The sequence below is a fragment of the Nerophis lumbriciformis genome, linkage group LG24 (assembly GCF_033978685.3).
Source record: "Nerophis lumbriciformis linkage group LG24, RoL_Nlum_v2.1, whole genome shotgun sequence".
Classification (NCBI taxonomy): Eukaryota; Metazoa; Chordata; class Actinopteri; order Syngnathiformes; family Syngnathidae; genus Nerophis; species Nerophis lumbriciformis.
In genome coordinates, this window is record NC_084571.2 from 38,810,935 (window position 1) to 38,834,505 (window position 23,571).

A 23,571-nucleotide genomic window follows, 5' to 3' on the forward strand; every position below is an offset into this window, starting at 1 on the left:
GTACCGTTCTCGTGCACTAAGACACTTAATGAACTTAGACAAACTTTAATGATCCACAAGGGAAATTGTTCCACACAGTAGCTCAGTTACAAAGGATGGAAAGGATAAAGCAGGTATAAAGTCAAATGACAATAGTAGAATGTAGTGATGTAACCATACCAATATTTTGTTACCAATACTAAACATTTTTTGATACTTTTCGGTACTTTTCTAAATAAAGGGGACCACGAAAAAAATGGCATTATTGGCTTTATTTTAACAACAAATCTTAGTGTACATGAATTTATTATTGTAATTTAGTCCTTATATAAAATAGTGAACATACTAGACAACTTGTCTTTTAGTAGTAAGTAAACAAACAAAGACTCCTAATTAGTCTATGCAGTAACATATTGTGTCATTTATACACCTATTATTTTGTACACATTATTAAGGACAAGTGGTAGAAAATGGATTATTAATCTACTTGTTCATTTACTGTTAATATCTGCTTATTTTCTCTTTTAACATGTTCTATCTACACTTCTGTTAAATTGTAATAATCACTTATTCTTCTCTTCTTTGATACTTGACATTAGTTTTGGATGATACCACACATTTAGGTATGGATCCGATACCAAGTAGTTACAGGATCATACATTGGTCATATTCAAAGTCCTCACGTGTCCAGGGACGTATTTACTGACTTTATAAACATAATATACATTTAAAAAAAACGAAAGAAGATGTGATGTCAAAAAATATCGACCTAATCATAGTAGTCTCGACTAGATACGCTACTGTACTTGGTATCATTACAGTGGATGTCACAATGGTGTTTGTTTACATTTTGACGCCGGTGAGCTACGGTGTGTAGTGAAGCATGTTTAGCTATTCCTCGTCCTGCAGTGATAATGATACTTGTAAGAAACTTACTTTATTTGTCGCCATGGAGGTGAGGATTAGTGATTTAGAAGTAGCTAAAACACTGCAGACGTTGGATGGACGTTAGCCGCTAGCTAGCTAGCCATGTCCTACAGCACCTCTTCCTGAAGGCGTTTCAGTGTTTACCTTTATCGTCAGTTTTTAAGCCAAAATGCGTCCATTCTCCCTTTTCTGTCCACACACTGTGTCTGCTTGTAAGTACTCTGTGTGTGTGCGCTGCCGAACATGCTCCTCTGCTCGTAAAACCAGCAATGTCATGACGTGACTTCGACGCGGGCGCAAGGAGGTGCACGTACATGGCAACTAGAGATGTCCGATAATGGCTTTTTTGCCGATATCCAATATTCCGATATTGTCCAACTCTTAATTACCGATTCCGATATCAACCGATACCGATACATACAGTCGTGGAATGAACACATTATTATGCCTAATTTTGTTGTGATGCCCCGCTGGATGCATTAAACAATGTAACAAGTTTTTCCAAAATAAATCAACTCACGTTATGGAAAAAAATCCCATATTTATTACTGAAGTCACAAAGTGCATTATTTTTTTTAACATGCCTCAAAACAGCAGCTTGGAATTTGGGACATGCTCTCCCTGAGAGAGCATGAGGAGGTTGAGGTGGGCGGGGTTGAGGTGGGGTTACGGGGTAACGGGGGGTGTATATTGTAGCGCCCCGGAAGAGTTAGTGCTGCAAGGGCTTCTGGGTATTTGTTCTGTTGTGTTACGGTGTGGATGTTCTCCCGAAATGTGTTTGTCATTCTTGTTTGGTGTGGGTTCACAGTGTGGCGCATATTTGTAACAGTGTTAAAGTTGTTTATACGGCCACCCTCAGTGTGACCTGTATGGCTGTTGACCAAGTATGCTTTGCATTCACTTGTGTGTGTGAAAAGCCGTAGATATTATTTGACTGGGCCGGCACTCAAAGGCAGTGCTTTTAAGGTTTATTGGCACTCTGTACTTCTCCCTACGTCCGTGTACACAGCGGCCTTTTAAAAAGTCATACATTTTACTTTTTCCAAACAGATACCGATAATTCGTCAGTCCGATATTATCAGACATCTCTAGTAGACATCGAGAGATAGTTAGCTATGTCTGGCTTTTGACTCAGCCAATAACCAAATCAGAGTTGTTCACATATTGTCCGTAACATAAGACCGCTTGTATGGGAAAGATTATTGTGAAATCTCAACATGGATTGAAGTCAACCTTGGAAGTTCCAGTGTAAAAGGGCCAATAATACACCATGCTTGTACAATTCTAGTATGAAAGTGAGATTTTATATGAGGAGTATCCACCGTCAATACCTTTAAAAACACTACTTTTGCAGACTCTGGTGCAAACTTGTTTGTTTTTGCACAGTATACTATGTTGGCCCAGATGACCTACAAGTGAAATCCAATTAGGACGACAATCAGTTCCCAGGAGAATGATCCCAGGGTGGTAGTAGGCTTGTCAACAGTATTGATGCTTCCATACGTGATTTTTGTCAATTCTCAGTGTGTGAGCACTAAGTAGGCCTGGGCCGATATTTGTCAGGTCAATTAACCCAACGATACATGAAAATAAAGACGATAACTTTTCCAGCGTGGATAGTTGCCATTAGAGATGTCCGATACATCGGATTGCCGATATTATCGGCCGATAAATGCTTTAAAATGTAATATCGGAAATGATCGGTATCGGTTTCAAAAAGTAAAATGTATGACTTTTTAAAACGCCGCTGTGTACACGGACGTAGGGAGAAGTACAGAGCGCCAATAAACCTTAAAGGCACTGCCTTTGCGTGTCGGCCCAATCACATAATATCTATGGCTTTTCACACACAAGGGAATGCAACGCATACTTTGTCAACAGCCATACAAGTCACACCGAGGGTGGCCGTATAAACAAGTTTAACACTGTTACAAATATGTGTGAACTAGAGATGCGCGGTTTGCGGGCACAACCGCGGAGTCCGCGGATTATCCGCGGATAGGGTGGATGAAATTTTAAAAAATTAGATTTTATCCGCGGGTCGGGTCGGGCGGTTGAAATTAAAAAAAAATTGATTTTAAATAGATTCAGGCGGGTGGCAGTTAAACCAATTGGGAAATATATATACATAGTTAAATGTTGTTACCCACATACGAAAAACGAGCAGGCACCTGCAGCATATGCCACAACAGAAGAAAAAAAAAAAAAAAGAGATGGACACTTTTACGGAGCGGAGAAGGGACGCCTCGCCGGGGTCCGGGACCGAGGCCCCTTCCCCCGAGAGGGCCCCACCGGGAGCCGTAGCTGAGGCGATCCGCGAGAAGGGCCCGACGCACGTCCAGGGTCACCACCGGGCCCACCGCACCGACACCCCGCCTCGTCCGCCTTCGCCGCGGCCGGCGTCATGCGCAGCAGGTAAGCAGCTTACCTGCCCGCCACCCCCGTGGCCGGGGGCTCGTAACAGGGGTCACTCCGCGCGCTCCGCCCGCGCAGCTTACCTACCCGCCACCCCTGTTGCCGGGGGCGCGTAACAGGGGTCACTCCGCGCGCAGTGCGCTCACGAAAGGGGTGGGGCTCACCCTGGTTGATATAGACAGCTAGGACGGTGGCCATGGAAGTCGGAACCCGCTAAGGAGTGTGTAACAACCCACCTGCCGAATCAACTAGCCCTGAAAATGGATGGCGCTGGAGCGTCGGGCACATACCCGGCCGTCGCCGGCAGCGAGGCGCGCTTGTAGGTGCGCTCAGCGCGGCTCCCATATGATTGCGCACTGGTGTGCGTCTGGGTCGTGACAGCGTGGCACGCGAATGGCTGTGCTGCATTGGATCAGTCTCCTTTCTTTAACAGGCAAAAGCTTTATAACCTCACTAATGCCTTGCATCGTCTATATTAGATATATAACAACGGGCGGGTGCGGGCGGGTGCGGTTCTGATCAAATGTTACATCGGGTGGATGGCGGATGGTTGACGACTTTCTGATGCGGTTGCGGATGAAATAATTGCCTATCCGCGCATCTCTAGTGTGAACCCACACCAAACAAAAATGACAAACACATTTCGGGAGAACATCCGCACCGTGACACAACATAAACACAACAGAACAAATACCCAGAAGCCCTTGCAGCACTAACTCTTCCGGGACGCTACAATATACACCCCACCCAACCCCGCCCACTTCAACCTCTTCATGCTCTCTCAGGGAGAGCATGCCCCAAATTCCAAGCTGCTGTTTTGAGGCATGTTAAAAAAAAATAATGCACTTTGTGACTTCAATAATAAATATGGCAGTGCCATGTTGGCATTTTTTTCCATAACTTGAGTTGATTTAGTTTGGAAAACTTTGTTACATTGTTTAATGCATCCAGCGGGGCATCACAACAAAATCAGGCATAATAATGTGTTCATTCCACCACTGTATACAGGTAAAAGCCAGTAAATTAGAATATTTTGAAAAACTTGATTTATTTCAGTAATTGCATTCAAAAGGTGTAACTTGTACATTATATTTATTCATTGCACACAGACTGATGCATTCAAATGTTTATTTCATTTAATTTTGATGATTTGAAGTGGCAACAAATGAAAATCCAAAATTCCGTGTGTCACAAAATTAGAATATTACTTAAGGCTAATACAAAAAAGGGATTTTTAGAAATGTTGGCCAACTGAAAAGTATGAAAATGAAAAATATGAGCATGTACAATACTCAATACTTGGTTGGAGCTCCTTTTGCCTCAATTACTGCGTTAATGCGGCGTGGCATGGAGTCGATGAGTTTCTGGCACTGCTCAGGTGTTATGAGAGCCCAGGTTGCTCTGATAGTGGCCTTCAACTCTTCTGCGTTTTTGGGTCTGGCATTCTGCATCTTCCTTTTCACAATACCCCACAGATTTTCTATGGGGCTAAGGTCAGGGGAGTTGGCGGGCCAATTTAGAACAGAAATACCATGGTCCGTAAACCAGGCACGGGTAGATTTTGCGCTGTGTGCAGGCGCCAAGTCCTGTTGGAACTTGAAATCTCCATCTCCATAGAGCAGGTCAGCAGCAGGAAGCATGAAGTGCTCTAAAACTTGCTGGTAGACGGCTGCGTTGACCCTGGATCTCAGGAAACAGAGTGGACCGACACCAGCAGATGACATGGCACCCCAAACCATCACTGATGGTGGAAACTTTACACTAGACTTCAGGCAACGTGGATCCTGTGCCTCTCCTGTCTTCCTCCAGACTCTGGGACCTCGATTTCCAAAGGAAATGCAAAATTTGCTTTTGTCAGAAAACATGACTTTGGACCACTCAGCAGCAGTCCAGCTGGTGTCGGTCCACTCTGTTTCCTGAGATCCAGGGTCAACGCAGCCGTCTACCAGCAAGTTTTAGAGCACTTCATGCTTCCTGCTGCTGACCTGCTCTATGGAGATGGAGATTTCAAGTTCCAACAGGACTTGGCGCCTGCACACAGCGCAAAATCTACCCGTGCCTGGTTTACGGACCATGGTATTTCTGTTCTAAATTGGCCCGCCAACTCCCCTGACCTTAGCCCCATAGAAAATCTGTGGGGTATTGTGAAAAGGAAGATGCAGAATGCCAGACCCAAAAACGCAGAAGAGTTGAAGGCCACTATCAGAGCAACCTGGCCTCTCATAACACCTGAGCAGTGCCAGAAACTCATCGACTCCATGCCACGCCGCATTAACGCAGTAATTGAGGCAAAAGGAGCTCCAACCAAGTATTGAGTATTGTACATGCTCATATTTTTCATTTTCATACTTTTCAGTTGGCCAACATTTCTAAAAATCCCTTTTTTGTATTAGCCTTAAGTAATATTCTAATTTTGTGACACACGGAATTTTGGATTTTCATTTGTTGCCACTTCAAATCATCAAAATTAAATGAAATAAACATTTGAATGCATCAGTCTGTGTGCAATGAATAAATATAATGTACAAGTTACACCTTTTGAATGCAATTACTGAAATAAATCAAGTTTTTCAAAATATTCTAATTTACTGGCTTTTACCTGTATATTGGTATCGGTTGATATCGGAATCGGTAATTAAGAGCTGGACAATATCGGAAAATCAGATATCGTCAAAAAAGCCATTCTCCAAATCATTATTAAAGTTACTTAAGAGTTTCACATTTCTGAAATACCACTTCCCCAAATCACCACCTGTTTCCAATAAACACTCCCTCCCTCTTTTGCGATTGAGGTACATAAACGCCGCAGCTACACTTAACTTATGTGATTGTCATATTTGCATTTCTAAACTCAAGGTTTTAATCTTTTTGTCGCTTTTTTTTGTATTGAAACTTTTGACCATAATAATCAACAAACTGAAGAATGTTGTTGTTTGTGTCCTAAAGCAGATGAGTAACAATGGAGTCTGACTAGTTCACAAACAGATTGTGGTCTAAAGAAGAACATTATGATGTCAACTTTGACTAAACAACACTGCTTTGATGCAGAACATTTAGAGTGTTTGTTTGTTTGAATCCTGTTAAGAGTAAGATTGAGAGACTTAAGGAAACCCTCCGTCTTTTGGACTTGACTCAACCACAACAAAAACAAACCATTGTCTCTGATTGATTGACTGATGGTCTCATCCGATTCTTAATTCTCTTTTGATTCACTTTTGGGTGTCTTTTGTCGAAGCGGTCAGAATAGTTTTTCCACATTCCTCAAAGTGTTGGTTGCGCTGTGAAAACAAATGCATAGTTTTTAAGGTCAGACAGCAGCTGCCACGACCATCACAGAGGTGGCCTCTCGACGGGAGTGTTACTTTGTGAGTGCATGTGTGGTCAGACCTAAATGTTCACTTTTACACTCCTCCAGTGAAAAGGTCTCCATCTCCAAGAAAGCCCTCACTTTCTCCGACGTTTAGAACGAGACGTAGAAGTCGATCTACAGTAAATCATTTTTTCCAGCTGCTTCGTGCCAACTTTAATGTTGTGTGAACCCAATTAAATCAGAGCTTTTGCTGTCCCTTTCAATAACTCTCCACAAACGTTGTGTGGTGTTGGGGTCGGTGGGACCCGTTTTCATTTTGTATTAAAAGAAGATACTACTGCATCTGCACAAAGTTCAATCAATCCATTGTCGGTGGCAGATATTTACATACATCCGTATTTAAGTGTTACTTCTTGATTTTCATAATCATATTACAAAACAGCGAGTGTTCTTCTTCCAATTGTGGTCTTTTGGTTGTCTGCAAATACTGTGTGCGAACCTTGACTTTGGAATGTAAGGAGGAGAGATACTCCTTTTCCTTATCTGTTCCTGTGTCCAGCTGAGGAGGACAATGGGCATGTGTTTGGGCGAGAAAGAGAGACGAGACAACGAGGGTGGGAGGGAGAGACACTTTATAGAAGAGAAGGTTTCCATATTTTAGATCAGACCATCTTAGCTGCTTGGGTCCTTGAGGGTGCATGGGAGTTTGCCCAACCAGTCTACATGTGTTTTGTGGACTTGGAGAAGGCATTCGACCGTGTCCCTCGGGAAGTCCTGTGGGGAGTGCTCAGGGAGTATGGGGTATCGGACTGTCTGATTGTGGCAGTCCGCTCCCTGTATGCTCAGTGCCAGAGCTTGGTCCGCATTGCCGGTAGTAAGTCGGACACGTTTCCAGTGAGGGTTGGACTCCGCCAAGGCTGCCCTTTGTCACCGATTCTGTTCATAACTTTTATGGACAGAATTTCTAGGCGCAGTCAAGGCGTTGAGGGGATCTGGTTTGGTGGCTGCAGGATTAGGTCTCTGCTTTTTGCAGATGATGTGGTCCTGATGGCTTCATCTGGCCAGGATCTTCAGCTCTCGCTGGATCGGTTCGCAGCCGAGTGTGAAGCGACTGGGATGAGAATCAGCACCTCCAAGTCCGAGTCTATGGTTCTCGCCCGGAAAAGGGTGGAGTGCCATCTCCGGGTTGGGGAGGAGATCTTGCCCCAAGTGGAGGAGTTCAAGTACCTCGGAGTCTTGTTCACGAGTGAGGGAAGAGTGGATCGTGAGATCGACAGGCGGATCGGCGCGGCGTCTTCAGTAATGCGGACGCTGTATCGATCCGTTGTGGTGAAGAAGGAGCTGAGCCGGAAGGCAAAGCTCTCAATTTACCGGTCGATCTACGTTCCCATCCTCACCTATGGTCATGAGCTTTGGGTTATGACCGAAAGGACAAGATCACGGGTACAAGCGGCTGAAATGAGTTTCCTCCGCCAGGTGGCGGGGCTCTCCCTTAGAGATAGGGTGAGAAGCTCTGCCATCCGGGAGGAGCTCAAAGTAAAGCCGCTGCTCCTCCACATCGAGAGGAGCCAGATGAGGTGGTTCGGGCATCTGGTCAGGATGCCACCCGAACGCCTCCCTAGGGAGGTGTTTAGGGCACGTCCGACCGGTAGGAGGCCGCGGGGAAGACCCAGGACACGTTGGGAAGACTATGTCTCCCGGCTGGCCTGGGAACGCCTCGGGGTCCCACAGGAAGAGCTGGACGAAGTGGCTGGGGAGAGGGAAGTCTGGGCTTCCCTGCTTAGGCTGCTGCCCCCGCGACCCGACCTCGGATAAGCGGAAGAAGATGGATGGATGGATGGATGGCATCTTAGCTGCGCGATTGAATGTTCTATGCTGGACTGGTCTCATTATATTTCCAAAGCTTTGGGGATAAAATTACAAAATACCTATTCTGTCTCTGCTGGTTCTTCTACTCAGCTCTCAGTGTCATAAAGAGCTTGGGAGCGACCAGAAACTTGAATTCCCTGGGAGGAACAACTGGTCCAAACGCAACAATTTGGGGGCTCGTCCGGGATGTGACACGCTGAGAATTGGACACCTCTTGCACTCTTCTGGACAGACTCAGTTGATGGCCAAACGTAAAACAAGGTAAACAGAGCCTTTTTCTAAAATCTGCTTTAGGAGTCTGTCTTGAAGTATGTAAGTCATACACTGTTTGTACCCCAGACACAGAGTGGACATTTTGATGGATTGATTGCATTTTTCTCCTGGGTCTCGGTCTTCTTCAGCTTGTTCTTGTCGAGGCTGGTCACCTCGGAGATGTCGGGCTTGTCGCTTATGTTGGCGGAAGGTCGAGGACTGGTCGGGCGCAGGCGAGAGTTCTGATCAAGTGCGTTGCAGCAGTCCTCGACCTTCCGCCAACATGAGCGACAAGCCCGACATCTCCGAGGTGACCAGCTTCGACAAGAACAAGCTGAAGAAGACCGAGACCCAGGAGAAAAATGCAATCCATCCATCAAAATGTCCACTCTGTGTCTGGGGTACAAACAGTGTTTGACTTACATACTCCAAGACAGACTCCTAAAGCAGATTTTAGAAAAAGGCTCTGCTTACCTTGTTTTATGTTTGGCCAACAACTGAGTCTGTCCAGAAGAGTGCAAGAGGTGTCACATCCCGGACGAGCCCCCAAATTGTTGCGTTTGGACCAGTTGTTCCTCCCAGGGAATTCAAGTTTCTGGTCGCTCCCAAGCTCTTTATGACACTGAAAGCTGAGTAGAAGAACCACCAGAGACAGAATAGGTATTTTGTAATTTTATCCCCAAAGCTTTGGAAATATAATGAGACCAGTCCAGCATAGAACATTCAATCGCGCAGCTAAGATGGTCTGATCTAAAATATGGAAACCTATAAAGTGTCTCTCCCTCCCACCCTCGTTGTCTTGTCTCTCTTTCTCGCCCAAACACATACCCATTGTCCTGCTCAGCTGGACACAGGAACAGATAAGGAAAAGGAGTATCTCTCCTCCTTACATTCCAAAGTCAAAGGTTAGCACACAGTATTTGCAGACAACCAAAAGACCACAATTGGAAGAAGAACACTAGCTGTTTTGTAATATGATTATGAAAATAAAGTAACACTTAAATACGGATATATGTAAATATCTGCCTCCGACACCATCAATCAATGAATGTTTACTTGTATAGCCCTAAATCACGAGTGTCTCAAAGGGCTGCAAAGTTGAACAACAAACAGTCAGCCAACCACCAGGGGGTGACGGACAGACAGTAGACTCATCTGAGAGTGAGTAAGAGTAAGGGAGAACGGAGCGTAACAATAATAGTGATGTGCAATTCCACGGATTGTCTTTCCAAGTACAATTCATCCTGGTATCGGCGATATCAATCCAATACCTAATATGTCTGCTCAAATGTAAAAAGTTGTGTATTGCCAATAATAACATGTCTCATGACATAAAGAATACGCCGCTCCCAGTCTGTGGAACGCTCCCCCTGACCACCTGAGGGCACCATAGACTGTGGATGCTTAAAGGGGAACATTATCACCAGACCTATGTAAGCGTCAATATATACCTTGATGTTGCAGAAAAAAGACCATATATTTTTTTAACCGATTTCCGAACTCTAAATGGGTGAATTTTGGCGAATTAAACGCCTTTCTAATATTCGCTCTTGGAGCGATGACGTCACAACGTGGCGTCACATCGGGAAGCAATCCGCCATTTTCTCAAACACCGAGTCAAATCAGCTCTGTTATTTTCCGTTTTTTTTCGACTGTTTTCCGTACCTTGGAGACATCATGCCTCGTCGGTGTGTTGTCGGAGGGTGTAACAACACGAACAGGGACGGATTCAAGTTGCACCAGTGGCCCAAAGATGCGAAAGTGGCGAGAAATTGGACGTTTGTTCCGCACACTTTACCGACGAAAGCTATGCTACGACAGAGATGGCAAGAATGTGTGGATATCCTGCGACACTCAAAGCAGATGCATTTCCAACCATAAAGTCAAAGAAATCTGCCGCCAGACCCCCATTGAGTCTGCCGGAGTGTGTGAGCAATTCAGGGACAAAGGACCTCGGTAGCACGGCAAGCAATGGCGGCAGTTTGTTCCCGCAGACGAGCGAGCTAAACCCCCTATCGATCCTAGCTTCCTTGGCCTGCTGACATCAACTCCAAAACTGGACAGATCAGCTTTCAGGAAAAGAGCGCGGATGAGGGTATGTCTACAGAATATATTAATTGATGAAAATTGGGCTGTCTGCACTCTCAAAGTGCATGTCGTTGCCAAATGTATTTCATATGCTGTAAACCTAGTTCATAGTTGTTAGTTTCCTTTAATGCCAAACAAACACATACCAATCGTTGGTTAGAAGGCGATCGCCGAATTCGTCCTCGCTTTCTCTCGTGTCGCTGGCTGTCGTGTCGTTTTCGTCGGTTTCGCTTGCTACGGTTCAAACCGATTTGGCTCAATAGCTTCAGTTTCTTCTTCAATTTCGTTTTCGCTACCTGCCTCCACACTACAACCATCCGTTTCAATACATGCGTAATCTGTTGAATCGCTTAAGCCGCTGAAATCCGAGTCTGAATCCGAGCTAATGTCGCTATAGCTTGCTGTTCTTTCCGCCATGTTTGTTTGTGTTGGCTTCACTATGTGACGTCACAGGAAAATGGACGGGTGTATATAACGATGGTTAAAATCAGGCACTTTTTTTTAGGGATATTGCGTGATGGGTAAAATTTTGAAAAAAACTTCGAAAAATAAAATAAGCCACTGGGAACTGATTTTTAATGGTTTTAACCCTTCTGAAATTTTGATAATGTTCCCCTTTAAAACCCCTTCTTTTTTTTTTTTTTTTAAAAAGCATTTTTTTAGATATATGCGTTCTAGTTCTAGATTTTTTTTTTAAACATTTTTAAATTTTTATTATTTGTTTTAATACACTGTAGCACTTTGAGGTTGTTTGCTCAATGCAAAGTGCTTTTTACAAATAAAATCTATTATTATTATTATTTATTTATATTGATGTAGTGGCGTGAATAACCATTTAGTCAAGCTACTGCCATAAAACAGGAAAGAAAGAAAACAGGACAAAATCATACAAAGTACACGAAAATGGTGTTCCAAACCACAAAAAAGGGAAATGATTAAAATATTAAAGCGTTAAAATAAATGTATTATTAAGAACTACCATTAACATTAAAAACTAATTCCCAGTTCAGTTACATGATAAGGTGAACATTTAAGTTGACTTACTTTCTTACTCTGTGTTACTGTTAATGATATACTGTACATTACACTGTGTTGCTGTTAATGATATACAAGATCTTAAATAACTAAACCAGGGGTGTACGGTATAATAAGCCGCGGTAAAATTCCAGAACAGATGTTTATTGGGATAAGGTAAACCTCTGTTCAGTATTTGAACATAAAAGTGTTTGATTGTGAGGCATTAAAAGCCACAAAATGCAACGGGTCCATCAGACCCACAAACGCTGGCTGAGTAACAACAATATGAACATTACACAAGTGTTAAGGGTGTCCTCACTGTATAAACCCACACAAGACTGTGAGGGTGTGTCCTATGGTGCAGACTCATTATTTCTGGCTTTAAATGACACCTCAGCCTTCTAATTAACTTCAGGATGAAAACCGTGTGTAGCTCCATTGCTGGCTATCCACCTTCCTTTGTCAATTGTGTTGCTCATCATAATAAATCTGTGTTTGAATGTCACTCCTACAGACGGTGGAGCATGGTTTCCCACATCAACCAAGTGCGTTGGCCTTTGACCCAGTGTTGCAACTCATGGCTATTGGCACTAGGGCAGGAGCTATCAAAGTGTATCCTTTTGCAAGGTTGAGATGATGCATCCAGCCAGGAAGTAAGTACTTTTTTTCTATGAACAATGTCATCTGCAAACATTTGGTCATCGTGACAATAGTGTGTTGTCCTGCTGACTATTGTCAAGACAATCGTATGAAAAGCTGTCAAGTGTGTTGAAGTACAGAAACTAGTTTTATTGAAACTGGGTTTCCTTTACATTGGCTTTGCTGCAGTGTTCTTTTCATTTCACTCTTTGGAGGTGTCATGAGTCCTTTGCCCACTCGAGGGACTTTTTGGAGTTCCTATAACCTTTTTAGTCCCCGGGCCGTTTTTCATTGTGTTCCGACATACGGAAACTAGGGACTACGACCCTCCGATCCTAGAATCAATCAATCAATCAATGTTTATTTATATAGCCCTAAATCACAAGTGTCTCAAAGGGCTGCATAATAATGTGAGAGTCCAGTCCATAGTGGATCAAACATAATAGTGTGAGTCCAGTCCATAGTGGATCTAACATAATAGTGTGAGAGTCCAGTCCATAGTGGATCTAACATAATAGTGTGAGAGTCCAGTCCATAGTGGATCTAACATAATAGTGAGAGTCCAGTCCATAGTGGATCTAACATAATAGTGTGAGAGTCCAGTCCATAGTGGATCTAACATAATAATGTGAGAGTCCAGTCCATAGTGGATCTAACATAATAGTGAGAGAGTCCAGTCCATAGTGGATCTAACATAATAGTGTGAGAGTCCAGTCCATAGTGGATCTAACATAATAGTGTGAGAGTCCAGTCTATAGTGGATCTATCATAATAGAGTGAGAGTCCAGTCCATAGTGGATCTAACATAATATTGTGAGAGTCCAGTCCATAGTGGATCCAACATAATAGTGAGAGTCCAGTCCATAGTGGATCTAACATAATAGTGTGAGAGTCCAGTCCATAGTGGATCTAACATAATAATGTGAGAGTCCAGTCCATAGTGGATCTAACATAATAGTGTGAGAGTCCAGTCTATAGTGGATCTAACATAATAGTGTGAGAGTCCAGTCCATAGTGGATCTAACATAATAGTGAGAGTCCAGTCCATAGTGGATCTAACATAATAGTGTGAGATTCCAGTCCATAGTGGATCTAACATAATAGTGAGAGTCCAGTCCATAGTGGATCTAACATAATAGTGAGGGTCCAGTCCATAGTGGATCTAACATAATAGTGTGAGAGTCCAGTCCATAGTGGATCTAACATAATAGTGAGAGAGTCCAGTCTATAGTGGATCTAACATAATAGTGTGAGAGTCCAGTCCATAGTGGATCTAACATAATAGTGTGAGAGTCCAGTCCATAGTGGATCTAACATAATAGTGAGAGTCCAGTCCATAGTGGATCTAACATAATATTGTGAGAGTCCAGTCCATTGTGGATCTAACATAATAGTGTGAGAGTCCAGTCCATAGTGGATCTAACATAATAGTGAGAGTCCAGTCCATAGTGGATCCAACATAATAGTGTGAGATTCCAGTCCATAGTGGATCTAACATAATAGTGAGAGTCCAGTCCATAGTGGATCTAACATAATAGTGAGGGTCCAGTCCATAGTGGATCTAACATAATAGTGTGAGAGTCCAGTCCATAGTGGATCTAACATAATAGTGAGAGTCCAGTCCATAGTGGATCTAATATAATATTGTGAGAGTCCAGTCCATAGTGGATCTAACATAATATTGTGAGAGTCCAGTCCATTGTGGATCTAACATAATAGTGTGAGAGTCCAGTCCATAGTGGATCTAACATAATAGTGAGAGTCCAGTCCATAGTGGATCTAACATAATAGTGTGAGAGTCCAGTCCATAGTGGATCTAACATAATATTGTGAGAGTCCAGTCCATAGTGGATCTAACATAATAGTGAGAGTGCAGTCCATAGTGGATCCAACATAATAGTGAGAGTGCAGTCCATAGTGGATCTAACATAATAGTGAGAGTTCAGTCCATAGTGGATCTAACATAATATTGTGAGAGTCCAGTCCATAGTGGATCTAACATAATATTGTGAGAGTCCAGTCCATTGTGGATCTAACATAATAGTATGAGAGTCCAGTCCATAGTGGATCTAACATAATAGTGAGAGTCCAGTCCATAGTGGATCTAACATAATAGTGTGAGAGTCCAGTCCATAGTGGATCTAACATAATATTGTGAGAGTCCAGTCCATAGTGGATCTAACATAATAGTGAGAGTGCAGTCCATAGTGGATCTAACATAATAGTGAGAGTGCAGTCCATAGTGGATCTAACATAATAGTGAGAGTGCAGTCCATAGTGGATCTTAAGTGTAAGTAAATTGGTATCATACACCCACAATATCGTGTTCTAGTCTGTTAAAAGCTTGGCTATGCTAGATGGCTTTCCCAAAACTGACTGATCCGTGGCATCCTGGGGATGGTTTATGGGTGAACAGAAGTGACAAGAGAAAACCACCATTGGTGTCCAAAGAACCCTTGGATAGGAGGGTTGACAAACACACCAAGAGGCTACTTTGAGCATACTGATAAACTGTTATCAAAGCCACAGTTGTCTTCTTGAACATTTTCGAACATTGAACCACGTTGCATGCACCTGTGGTATCATTAAGCTGAAGTAGTGTTTGCTGACTAAGTGTGTGGCTCCACCCATATTGGACGGCAAAGGAAAACAAACATAAACATCCCACATGGAATTTGAGCACCCTACAAAAGTCCTTCGTCGGGACATACAAGATGTGTCGATCTTTTTGTGGTAACCAAGAATTGCACCATTGCCATGGTGGTTTTGTGGTGAATTTGTAGCCTTTTAAGCTATTTTCCTGAGGTTATGTTCTGCCGCTGCCTGTTTGTACAAGCAAGAGAGTTGTTAGTAGGCCATCATCTCTAAAAGAGTCTAAAGGTCTGTTTGTGTCGTCTGATTTCTTCATGTTTGTCTGGCATGTCCCTCGTCGTGCAAACAGCGGCAGCCAGGAGCCGTTTAAAGGGGAACATTATCACAATTTCAGAAGGGTTAAAACCATTAAAAATCAGTTCCCAGTGGCTTCAAAGTGCCTGATTTTAACCACCTGTCCATTTTCCTGTGACGTCACATAGTGAAGCCAACACAAACAAACATGGCGGAAAGAACAGCAAGTTATAGCGACATTAGCTCGGATTCAGACTCGGATTTCAGCGGTTTAAGCGATTCAACAGATTACGCATGTATTGAAACGGATGGTTGTAGTGTGGAGGCAGGTAGCGAAAACGAAATTGAAGAAGAAACTGAAGCTATTGAGCCATATCGGTTTGAACCGTACGCAAGCGAAACCGACGAAAACGACACGACAGCCAGCGACACGGGAGAAAGCGAGGACGAATTCGGCGATCGCCTTCTAACCTGTACTGGAGAGGAGGCTACGCCGGATAGTCGAACCTCGGATTCAGGAGGAACAGTGTGGTTGTCGTCCTGGTGGTGGAACTGTGGACCAGCTCTATACTCTCGGCAGGGTCCTTGAGGGTGCATGGGAGTTTGCCCAACCAGTCTATATGTGTTTTGTGGACTTGGAGAAGGCATTCGACCGTGTACCCCGGGAAGTCCTGTGGGGAGTGCTCGGAGAGTATGGGGTTTCGGACAGTCTTGTTGTGGAGGTTCGCTCCCTGTATAATCAGTGTCAGAGCTTGGTCCGCATTGCTGGCAGTAAGTCGGACCCGTTTCCAGTGAGGGTTGGTCTCCGCCAAGGCTGCCCTTTGTCACCCATTCTGTTCATAACTTTTATGGACAGAATTTCTAGGCGCAGTCAAGGGATCTGGTTTGGTGGCTGCAGGATTAGGTCTCTGCTTTTTGCAGATGATGTGGTCCTGATGGCTTCATCTGGCCAGGATCTTCAGCTCTCACTGGATCGGTTCGCAGCCGAGTGTGAAGCGACTGGGATGGGAATCAGCACCTCCAAGTCCGAGTCCATGGTTCTCGCCCGGAAAAGGGTGGAGTGCCATCTCCGGGTTGGGGAGGAGATCTTGCCCCAAGTGGAGGAGTTCAAGTACCTCGGAGTCTTGTTCACGAGTGAGGGAAGAGTGGGTCGTGAGATCGACAGGCGGATCGGTGCGGCTTCTTCAGTAATGCGGACGCTGTATCGATCCGTTGTGGTGAAGAAGGAGCTGAGCCGGAAGGCAAAGCTCTGGATTTACCGGTCGATCTACGTTCCCATCCTCACCTATGGTCATGAGCTTTGGGTCATGACCGAAAGGACAAGATCACGGGTACAAGCGGCCGAAATGAGTTTCCTCCGCCGGGTGGCGGGTCTCTCCCTTAGAGATAGGGTGAGAAGCTGGTTTTCCAGGTTCCACAGCCATAAAGAAGGACCGATTTCACATTTGTATTGAAGATTCTGAATTTGGTGTTTCTGGAGAGCTGGGAAGAGAGCCATACAGGTCGGAGAGTTCCAAAGGCATGTCTTGCTTTGCTGACATCTTAATCAGCTCCTCCATCTGTGCTGATGGTGTTTCCTAGCTAGACAAACTCCACCACATCTTCCAGGGGGTGCTCCTCGTATGTGGTCACATACTGTTGCCCTTAAAATGACTTGGTGTACATTTCCTTTTATTTGCACGCCGTCTGTACAGACTTTCCAGAAATTCCATGAGCAGCTGGGAGTCCTAAGACTGAGAAAGACATGTCTGGGTTTTGCTGTATCAGTCATTTTGTTAGAGTTACTTTGCCTCCCTTCTGTTAAGCTCACACAGCCATCTCTCTCTTCCTTCTTCTGCGGATTGCCTGGTACCACCAGCCCGCCTCGCTCGCGCTCCCCCTCCCATCCCCGCCTCTCTCGGACTGTGAAAGCAGTATTTCAAAGAGTCCGATGCACGTACACACCAGCATTTTCCCACACACTGATAAATGTGTGCATATTGACCCAGGGAGAATACGGTTGCTACGCGGAGACGTTGGCATGTTGATGAATCCTGTTAAAGGGGAACATTATCACCAGACCTATGTAAGCGTCAATATACAGGTAAAAGCCAGTAAATTAGAATATTTTGAAAAACTTGATTTATTTCAGTAATTGCATTCAAAAGGTGTAACTTGTACATTATATTTATTCATTGCACACAGACTGATGCATTCAAATGTTTATTTCATTTAATTTTGATGATTTGAAGTGGCAACAAATGAAAATCCAAAATTCCGTGTGTCACAAAATTAGAATATTACTTAAGGCTAATACAAAAAAGGGATTTTTAGAAATGTTGGCCAACTGAAAAGTATGAAAATGAAAAATATGAGCATGTACAATACTCAATACTTGGTTGGAGCTCCTTTTGCCTCAATTACTGCGTTAATGCGGCGTGGCATGGAGTCGATGAGTTTCTGGCACTGCTCAGGTGTTATGAGAGCCCAGGTTGCTCTGATAGTGGCCTTCAACTCTTCTGCGTTTTTGGGTCTGGCATTCTGCATCTTCCTTTTCACAATACCCCACAGATTTTCTATGGGGCTAAGGTCAGGGGAGTTGGCGGGCCAATTTAGAACAGAAATACCATGGTCCGTAAACCAGGCACGGGTAGATTTTGCGCTGTGTGCAGGCGCCAAGTCCTGTTGGAACTTGAAATCTCCATCTCCATAGAGCAGGTCAGCAGCAGGAAGCATGAAGTGCTCTAAAACTTGCTGGTAGACGGCTGCGTTGACCCTGGATCTCAGGAAACAGAGTGGACCGACACCAGCAGATGACATGGCACCCCAAACCATCACCCAACCATGCAAATTTTGCATTTCCTTTGGAAATCGAGGTCCCAGAGTCTGGAGGAAGACAGGAGAGGCACAGGATCCACGTTGCCTGAAGTCTAGTGTAAAGTTTCCACCATCAGTGATGGTTTGGGGTGCCATGTCATCTGCTGGTGTCGGTCCACTCTGTTTCCTGAGATCCAGGTTCAACGCAGCCGTCTACCCGCAAGTTTTAGAGCACTTCATGCTTCCTGCTGCTGACCTGCTCTATGGAGATGGAGATTTCAAGTTCCAACAGGACTTGGCGCCTGCACACAGCGCAAAATCTACCCGTGCCTGGTTTACGGACCATGGTATTTCTGTTCTAAATTGGCCCGCCAACTCCCCTGACCTTAGCCCCATAGAAAATCTGTGGGGTATTGTGAAAAGGAAGATGCAGAATGCCAGACCCAAAAACGCAGAAGAGTTGAAGGCCACTATCAGAGCAACCTGGGCTCTCATAACACCTGAGCAGTGCCAGAAACTCATCGACTCCATGCCACGCCGCATTAACGCAGTAATTGAGGCAAAAGGAGCTCCAACCAAGTATTGAGTATTGTACATGCTCATATTTTTCATTTTCATACTTTTCAGTTGGCCAACATTTCTAAAAATCCCTTTTTTGTATTAGCCTTAAGTAATATTCTAATTTTGTGACACACGGAATTTTGGATTTTCATTTGTTGCCACTTCAAATCATCAAAATTAAATGAAATAAACATTTGAATGCATCAGTCTGTGTGCAATGAATAAATATAATGTACAAGTTACACCTTTTGAATGCAATTACTGAAATAAATCAAGTTTTTCAAAATATTCTAATTTACTGGCTTTTACCTGTATATTTTTTTAACCGATTTCCGAACTCTAAATGGGTGAATTTTGGCGAATTAAACGCCTTTCTATTATTCGCTCTCGGAGCGATGACGTCACAACGTGACGTCACATCGGGAAGCAATCCGCCATTTTCTCAAACACCGAGTCAAATCAGCTCTGTTATTTTCCGTTTTTTTCAATTTTTTTCCGTACCTTGGAGACATCATGCCTCGTCGGTGTGTTGTCGGAGGGTGTAACAACATGAACAGGGACGGATTCAAGTTGCACCAGTGGCCCAAAGATGCGAAAGTGGCAAGAAATTGGACGTTTGTTCCGCACACTTTACCGACGAAAGCTACGCTACGACAGAGATGGCAAGAATGTGTGGATATCCTGCATATCCTGCATTTCCAACGATAAAGTCAAAGAAATCTGTCGCCAGACCCCCATTGAATCTGCCGGAGTGTGTGAGCAATTCAGGGACAAAGGACCTCGGTGGCACGGCAAGCGATGGCGGCAGTTTGTTCCCGCAGACGAGCGAGCTAAACCCCCTGGATGTCTTGGCTCACACCGTCCCGAAGATGATCAAGAGAAGAATAGAAGAATATCGACCCTAGCTTCCCTGGCCTGCTGACATGAGGGTATGTCTACAGAATATATTAATTGATGAAAATTGGGCTGTCTGCACTCTCAAAGTGCATGTTGTTGCCAAATGTATTTCATATGCTGTAAACCTAGTTCATAGTTGTTAGTTTCCTTTAATGCCAAACAAACACATACCAATCGTTGGTTAGAAGGCGATCGCCGAATTCGTCCTCGCTTTCTCTCGTGTCGTTTTCGTCGGTTTCGCTCGCATACAGTTCAAACCGATTTTGCTCAATAGCTTCAGTTTCTTCTTCAATTTTCGCTACCTGCCTCCACACTACAACCATCCGTTTCAATACACGCGTAATCCGTTGAATCGCTTAAGCCGCTGAAATCCGAGTCTGAATCCGAGCTAATGTCGCTATAGCTCGCCGTTCTTTCCGCCGTGTTTGTTTGTGTTGGCATCACTATGTGACGTCACAGGAAAATGGACGGGCACTTTGAAGCTTTTTTTTAGGGATATTGCGTGATGGGTAAAATTTTGAAAAAAAACTTCGAAAAATATAATAAGCCACTGGGAACTGATTTTTTAATGGTTTTAACAATTCTGAAATTGTGATAATGTTCCCCTTTAAATCAACAAAAAAAATCCTGACTTTGGAGCAATGTTCACGGACTCTAGTATTTGGCTCTCTATTAGATGCAATGGTTTTCCGTATTGGGACCATGATTTCGGTCCTAACTTGTTCACACCTCCTCATATGGAAGATACTTAAAACAGTTGATCTTTTGGCTATATCACGCACACCTGAACAGTGTGTGTGTACTGTAGGACTCTTCCCACTGCATTGACACCAGCTTCTCCTCAACATGTCCAATTGTTAGAGAGTACCGTATTTTCCGCACCATAAGGCGCCCCGGGTTATAAGCCGCGCCTTCAATGAACGGCATATTTCAAAACTTTGTCCACCTATAAGACGCCCCGCCCCGTGTTGTAAGCCACATCTAACTGCGCTACAGGGAATGTAAAAAAAACAGTCAGATAGGTCAGTTAAACTTTAATAATATATTAAAAACCAGCGTTCTAACAACTCTGTTCACTCCCAAAATGTACGGTAATGTGCAAATGTGCAATCACAAACATAGTAAAATTCAAAATAGTGCAGAGCAATAGCAATAACTTAATGTTGCTCGAACGTTAATGTCACAACACACAAAATAAACATAACACTCACTTTCTGAAGTTATTCTTCATTCATAAATCCCTCGAATTCTTCTCCTACGGTGTCCGAATTAAAAAGTTGGGCGAATACGGGATCCAAAATGGCCGGCTCCGTCTCGTCGAAGTCATCAGAGTCAGTGTCGCTGTTGTTTTTCCAGCAGTTCCGTGAATCCTGCCTTCCGGAAAGCTCGGACCACAGTTGAGACCGAAATATCCGCCCAGGCATTTACGATCCACTGGCAGATGTTGCCGTATGTCGTCCGGCGCTGTCTCCCTGTCTTAGTGAATGTGTGTTCACCTTCGGTCATCCATTGTTCCCACGCCGTTCGCAGTCGTGCTTTAAATGCCTTGTTGACACCAATATCGAGCGGTTGGAGTTCTTTGGTTAATCCACCCGGAATGACGGCGAGTGTTGTATTTGTGTGCTTCACTTGTTTTTTGACACCATCTGTGATGTGGGCGCGCATGGAGTCGTATATCAACATGGACGGAGCTGCGTGAAAAAAGCCACCCGGCCTCTTCGCGTAAACTTCCCTTAACCACTCGCTCATCTTTTCTTCATCCATCCATCCCTTCGAGTTAGCTTTTATGATGACGCCGGCTGGAAAGGTCTCTTTTGGCAAGGTCTTCCTTTTGAATATCACCATGGGTGGAAGTTTCTGGCCATTAGCATGGCAAGCTAGAACCACAGTGTGTCGCTTAGTAGGAGCCATTTTGTGGTCTTTACAGATGTAAACACACAAAGGAAATGAAACGTAATACCCGCGCGCTTCTTCTTCTACGGGGGCGGGTGGTTGCTTACCATAGAAGAAGAAGCGCTTCCTCTTCTACGGGGAAAAAAGATGGCGGCTGTTTACCGTAGTTGCGAGACCGAAACTTTATGAAAATAAATATTTATATTAATCCATATATAAGGCGCACCGGGTTATAAACCGCACTGTCAGCTTTTGTGAAAATTTGTGGTTTTTAGGTGCGGCTTATAGTGCGGAAAATACGGTATGTGGAAACAATATGATATCTCTTTCTGATGTTATCCGATTGCAGCAGTTCTCTTTTGCTCTCATGCAAGCTGCGTGCACGTTCCTTCCCTGCGTGTTTACAAAGTCAGAGTCATGTTTTGGCCGAGAGTTTGTGCTTCAACCACAGATTGGGGCTCGGCGGAGGGAGTGTGACAATGTGTGTGTGGAGGTTTTTTTTTGGTGTGTATTTCAGAAAGAGAGAGAGACCATGTTGGGGTGGTGGGGCGATCTAAAAGACTCTCGTCTCCTGTCCTGGAATGCATGCTCTCTGTAAACCCTCCCTGTGTGTGTGTGTGTGTGTGTGTGTGTGTGTGTGTGTGTGTGTGTGTGTGTGTGTGTGTGTGTGTCGCAGGGGGTATTTGGTGAGTAAGAGCTTTGTTGCAGAGTCTAGTCTTAATAAAGGGATCTTTTGAGTCGGTTTCCATGACAACCAGTTGCCTGGGACGAAGTGCTCTTGGACTAGAGAACTTGAAATCAAATACGTTTCGTAAATACTTTGAGCAAAGGTTCACTGTTGTGGCCCATCTTGCTAAATCACACCCGGAACTTTTGTGACCTGCACCAGTGACCAATAACCCAAGGACGAGCTCATATTTACACACACAGACACACACACACACACACACACACACATATTATTGTATTTCTGACCTTCTTGGGACGTGTGAAAAATGCCTACCTCTTTAGGACCAGCCTTTCTAGATATATAAAGATGTGTATTTACAACATTAATAATATAGACATCCATTGTTGTGAAAAATTTGTTGGAATTTCACAAGAAAAAGGTCACAATTTCACAAGAAAAACTTACAATTTTGGCAGTATTATAATAAAAGTCATAATTTTACTCAACACAAGTCAAAATGTTACAAGAAAAACGGAATATTTGTGCAATATTATGATAAAAGTTGGAATTTTACTCAAAAACGGTCGCACACACACACACACACACACACACACACACATACATATTATTGTATTTCTGACCTTCTTGGGACGTGTGAAAAATGCCTACCTCTTTAGGACCAGCCTTTCTAGATATATAAAGATGTGTATTTACAACATTAATAACATAGACATCCATTGTTGTGAAAAATTTGTTGGAATTTCACAAGAAAAAGGTCACAATTTCACAAGAAAAACTTACAATTTTGGCAGTATTATAATAAGTCGTAACACAAGTCAAAATTTTACAAGAAAAACTGAACATTTGTGCAATACTATGATAAAAGTTGGAATTTTACTCAATAACGGTCGCAATTTTACAAGAAAAGCTTAAAATGTTGGCAAATTTATGAAAAGAGTCGTAATTTTACTCAACAAAAGTCACAATTTTATAAGAAGACTTTAAAATTTTGGCAATATTATAATAATAACCGGAATTTTACGTGGCAAAATTATGACAAAAGCAATAATTTTACACAAAAAATTTCACTCTTTTACAACAACAACAAAAATGGCAATATTGTGATAAAAGCCGGAATTTTATATGACAAATGTCAACATTTTGCATTAAAAAGTAATAATTTTACATTAAAAAAGTGCGTGCATGCGTCTTTAGGACCACCCTTTCTAGATATATAAAGATGTGTATTTACAACATTAATAATATAGACATCCATTGTTGTGAAAAATTTGTTGGAATTTCACAAGAAAAAGGTCACAATTTCACAAGAAAAACTTACAATTTTGGCAGTATTATAATAAAAGTCATAATT

The 23,571-nt window shown here is 43.4% G+C and overlaps 2 protein-coding genes across 3 annotated transcripts in view; both read left to right on the forward strand.

The window, feature by feature from the left end:
- Window positions 1-23,571, forward strand: part of llgl1 (LLGL scribble cell polarity complex component 1) — a 180,894-nt gene that overhangs the window by 15,515 nt on the left and 141,808 nt on the right. For both annotated transcript variants that reach the window (XM_061982062.1, XM_061982064.1), the window contains one exon: window positions 12,372-12,469. In XM_061982062.1, the coding sequence (XP_061838046.1) occupies window positions 12,372-12,469 (98 nt within the window). The remainder of the gene's footprint in view (window positions 1-12,371; window positions 12,470-23,571) is intronic.
- On the forward strand, window positions 9,036-11,779 carry LOC133620687 (thymosin beta-12-like). The gene is made up of 2 exons (XM_061982289.1): window positions 9,036-9,135; window positions 11,685-11,779. Exons 1-2 carry the CDS (start codon window positions 9,036-9,038, stop codon window positions 11,777-11,779), a joined length of 195 nt encoding a protein of 64 aa, XP_061838273.1.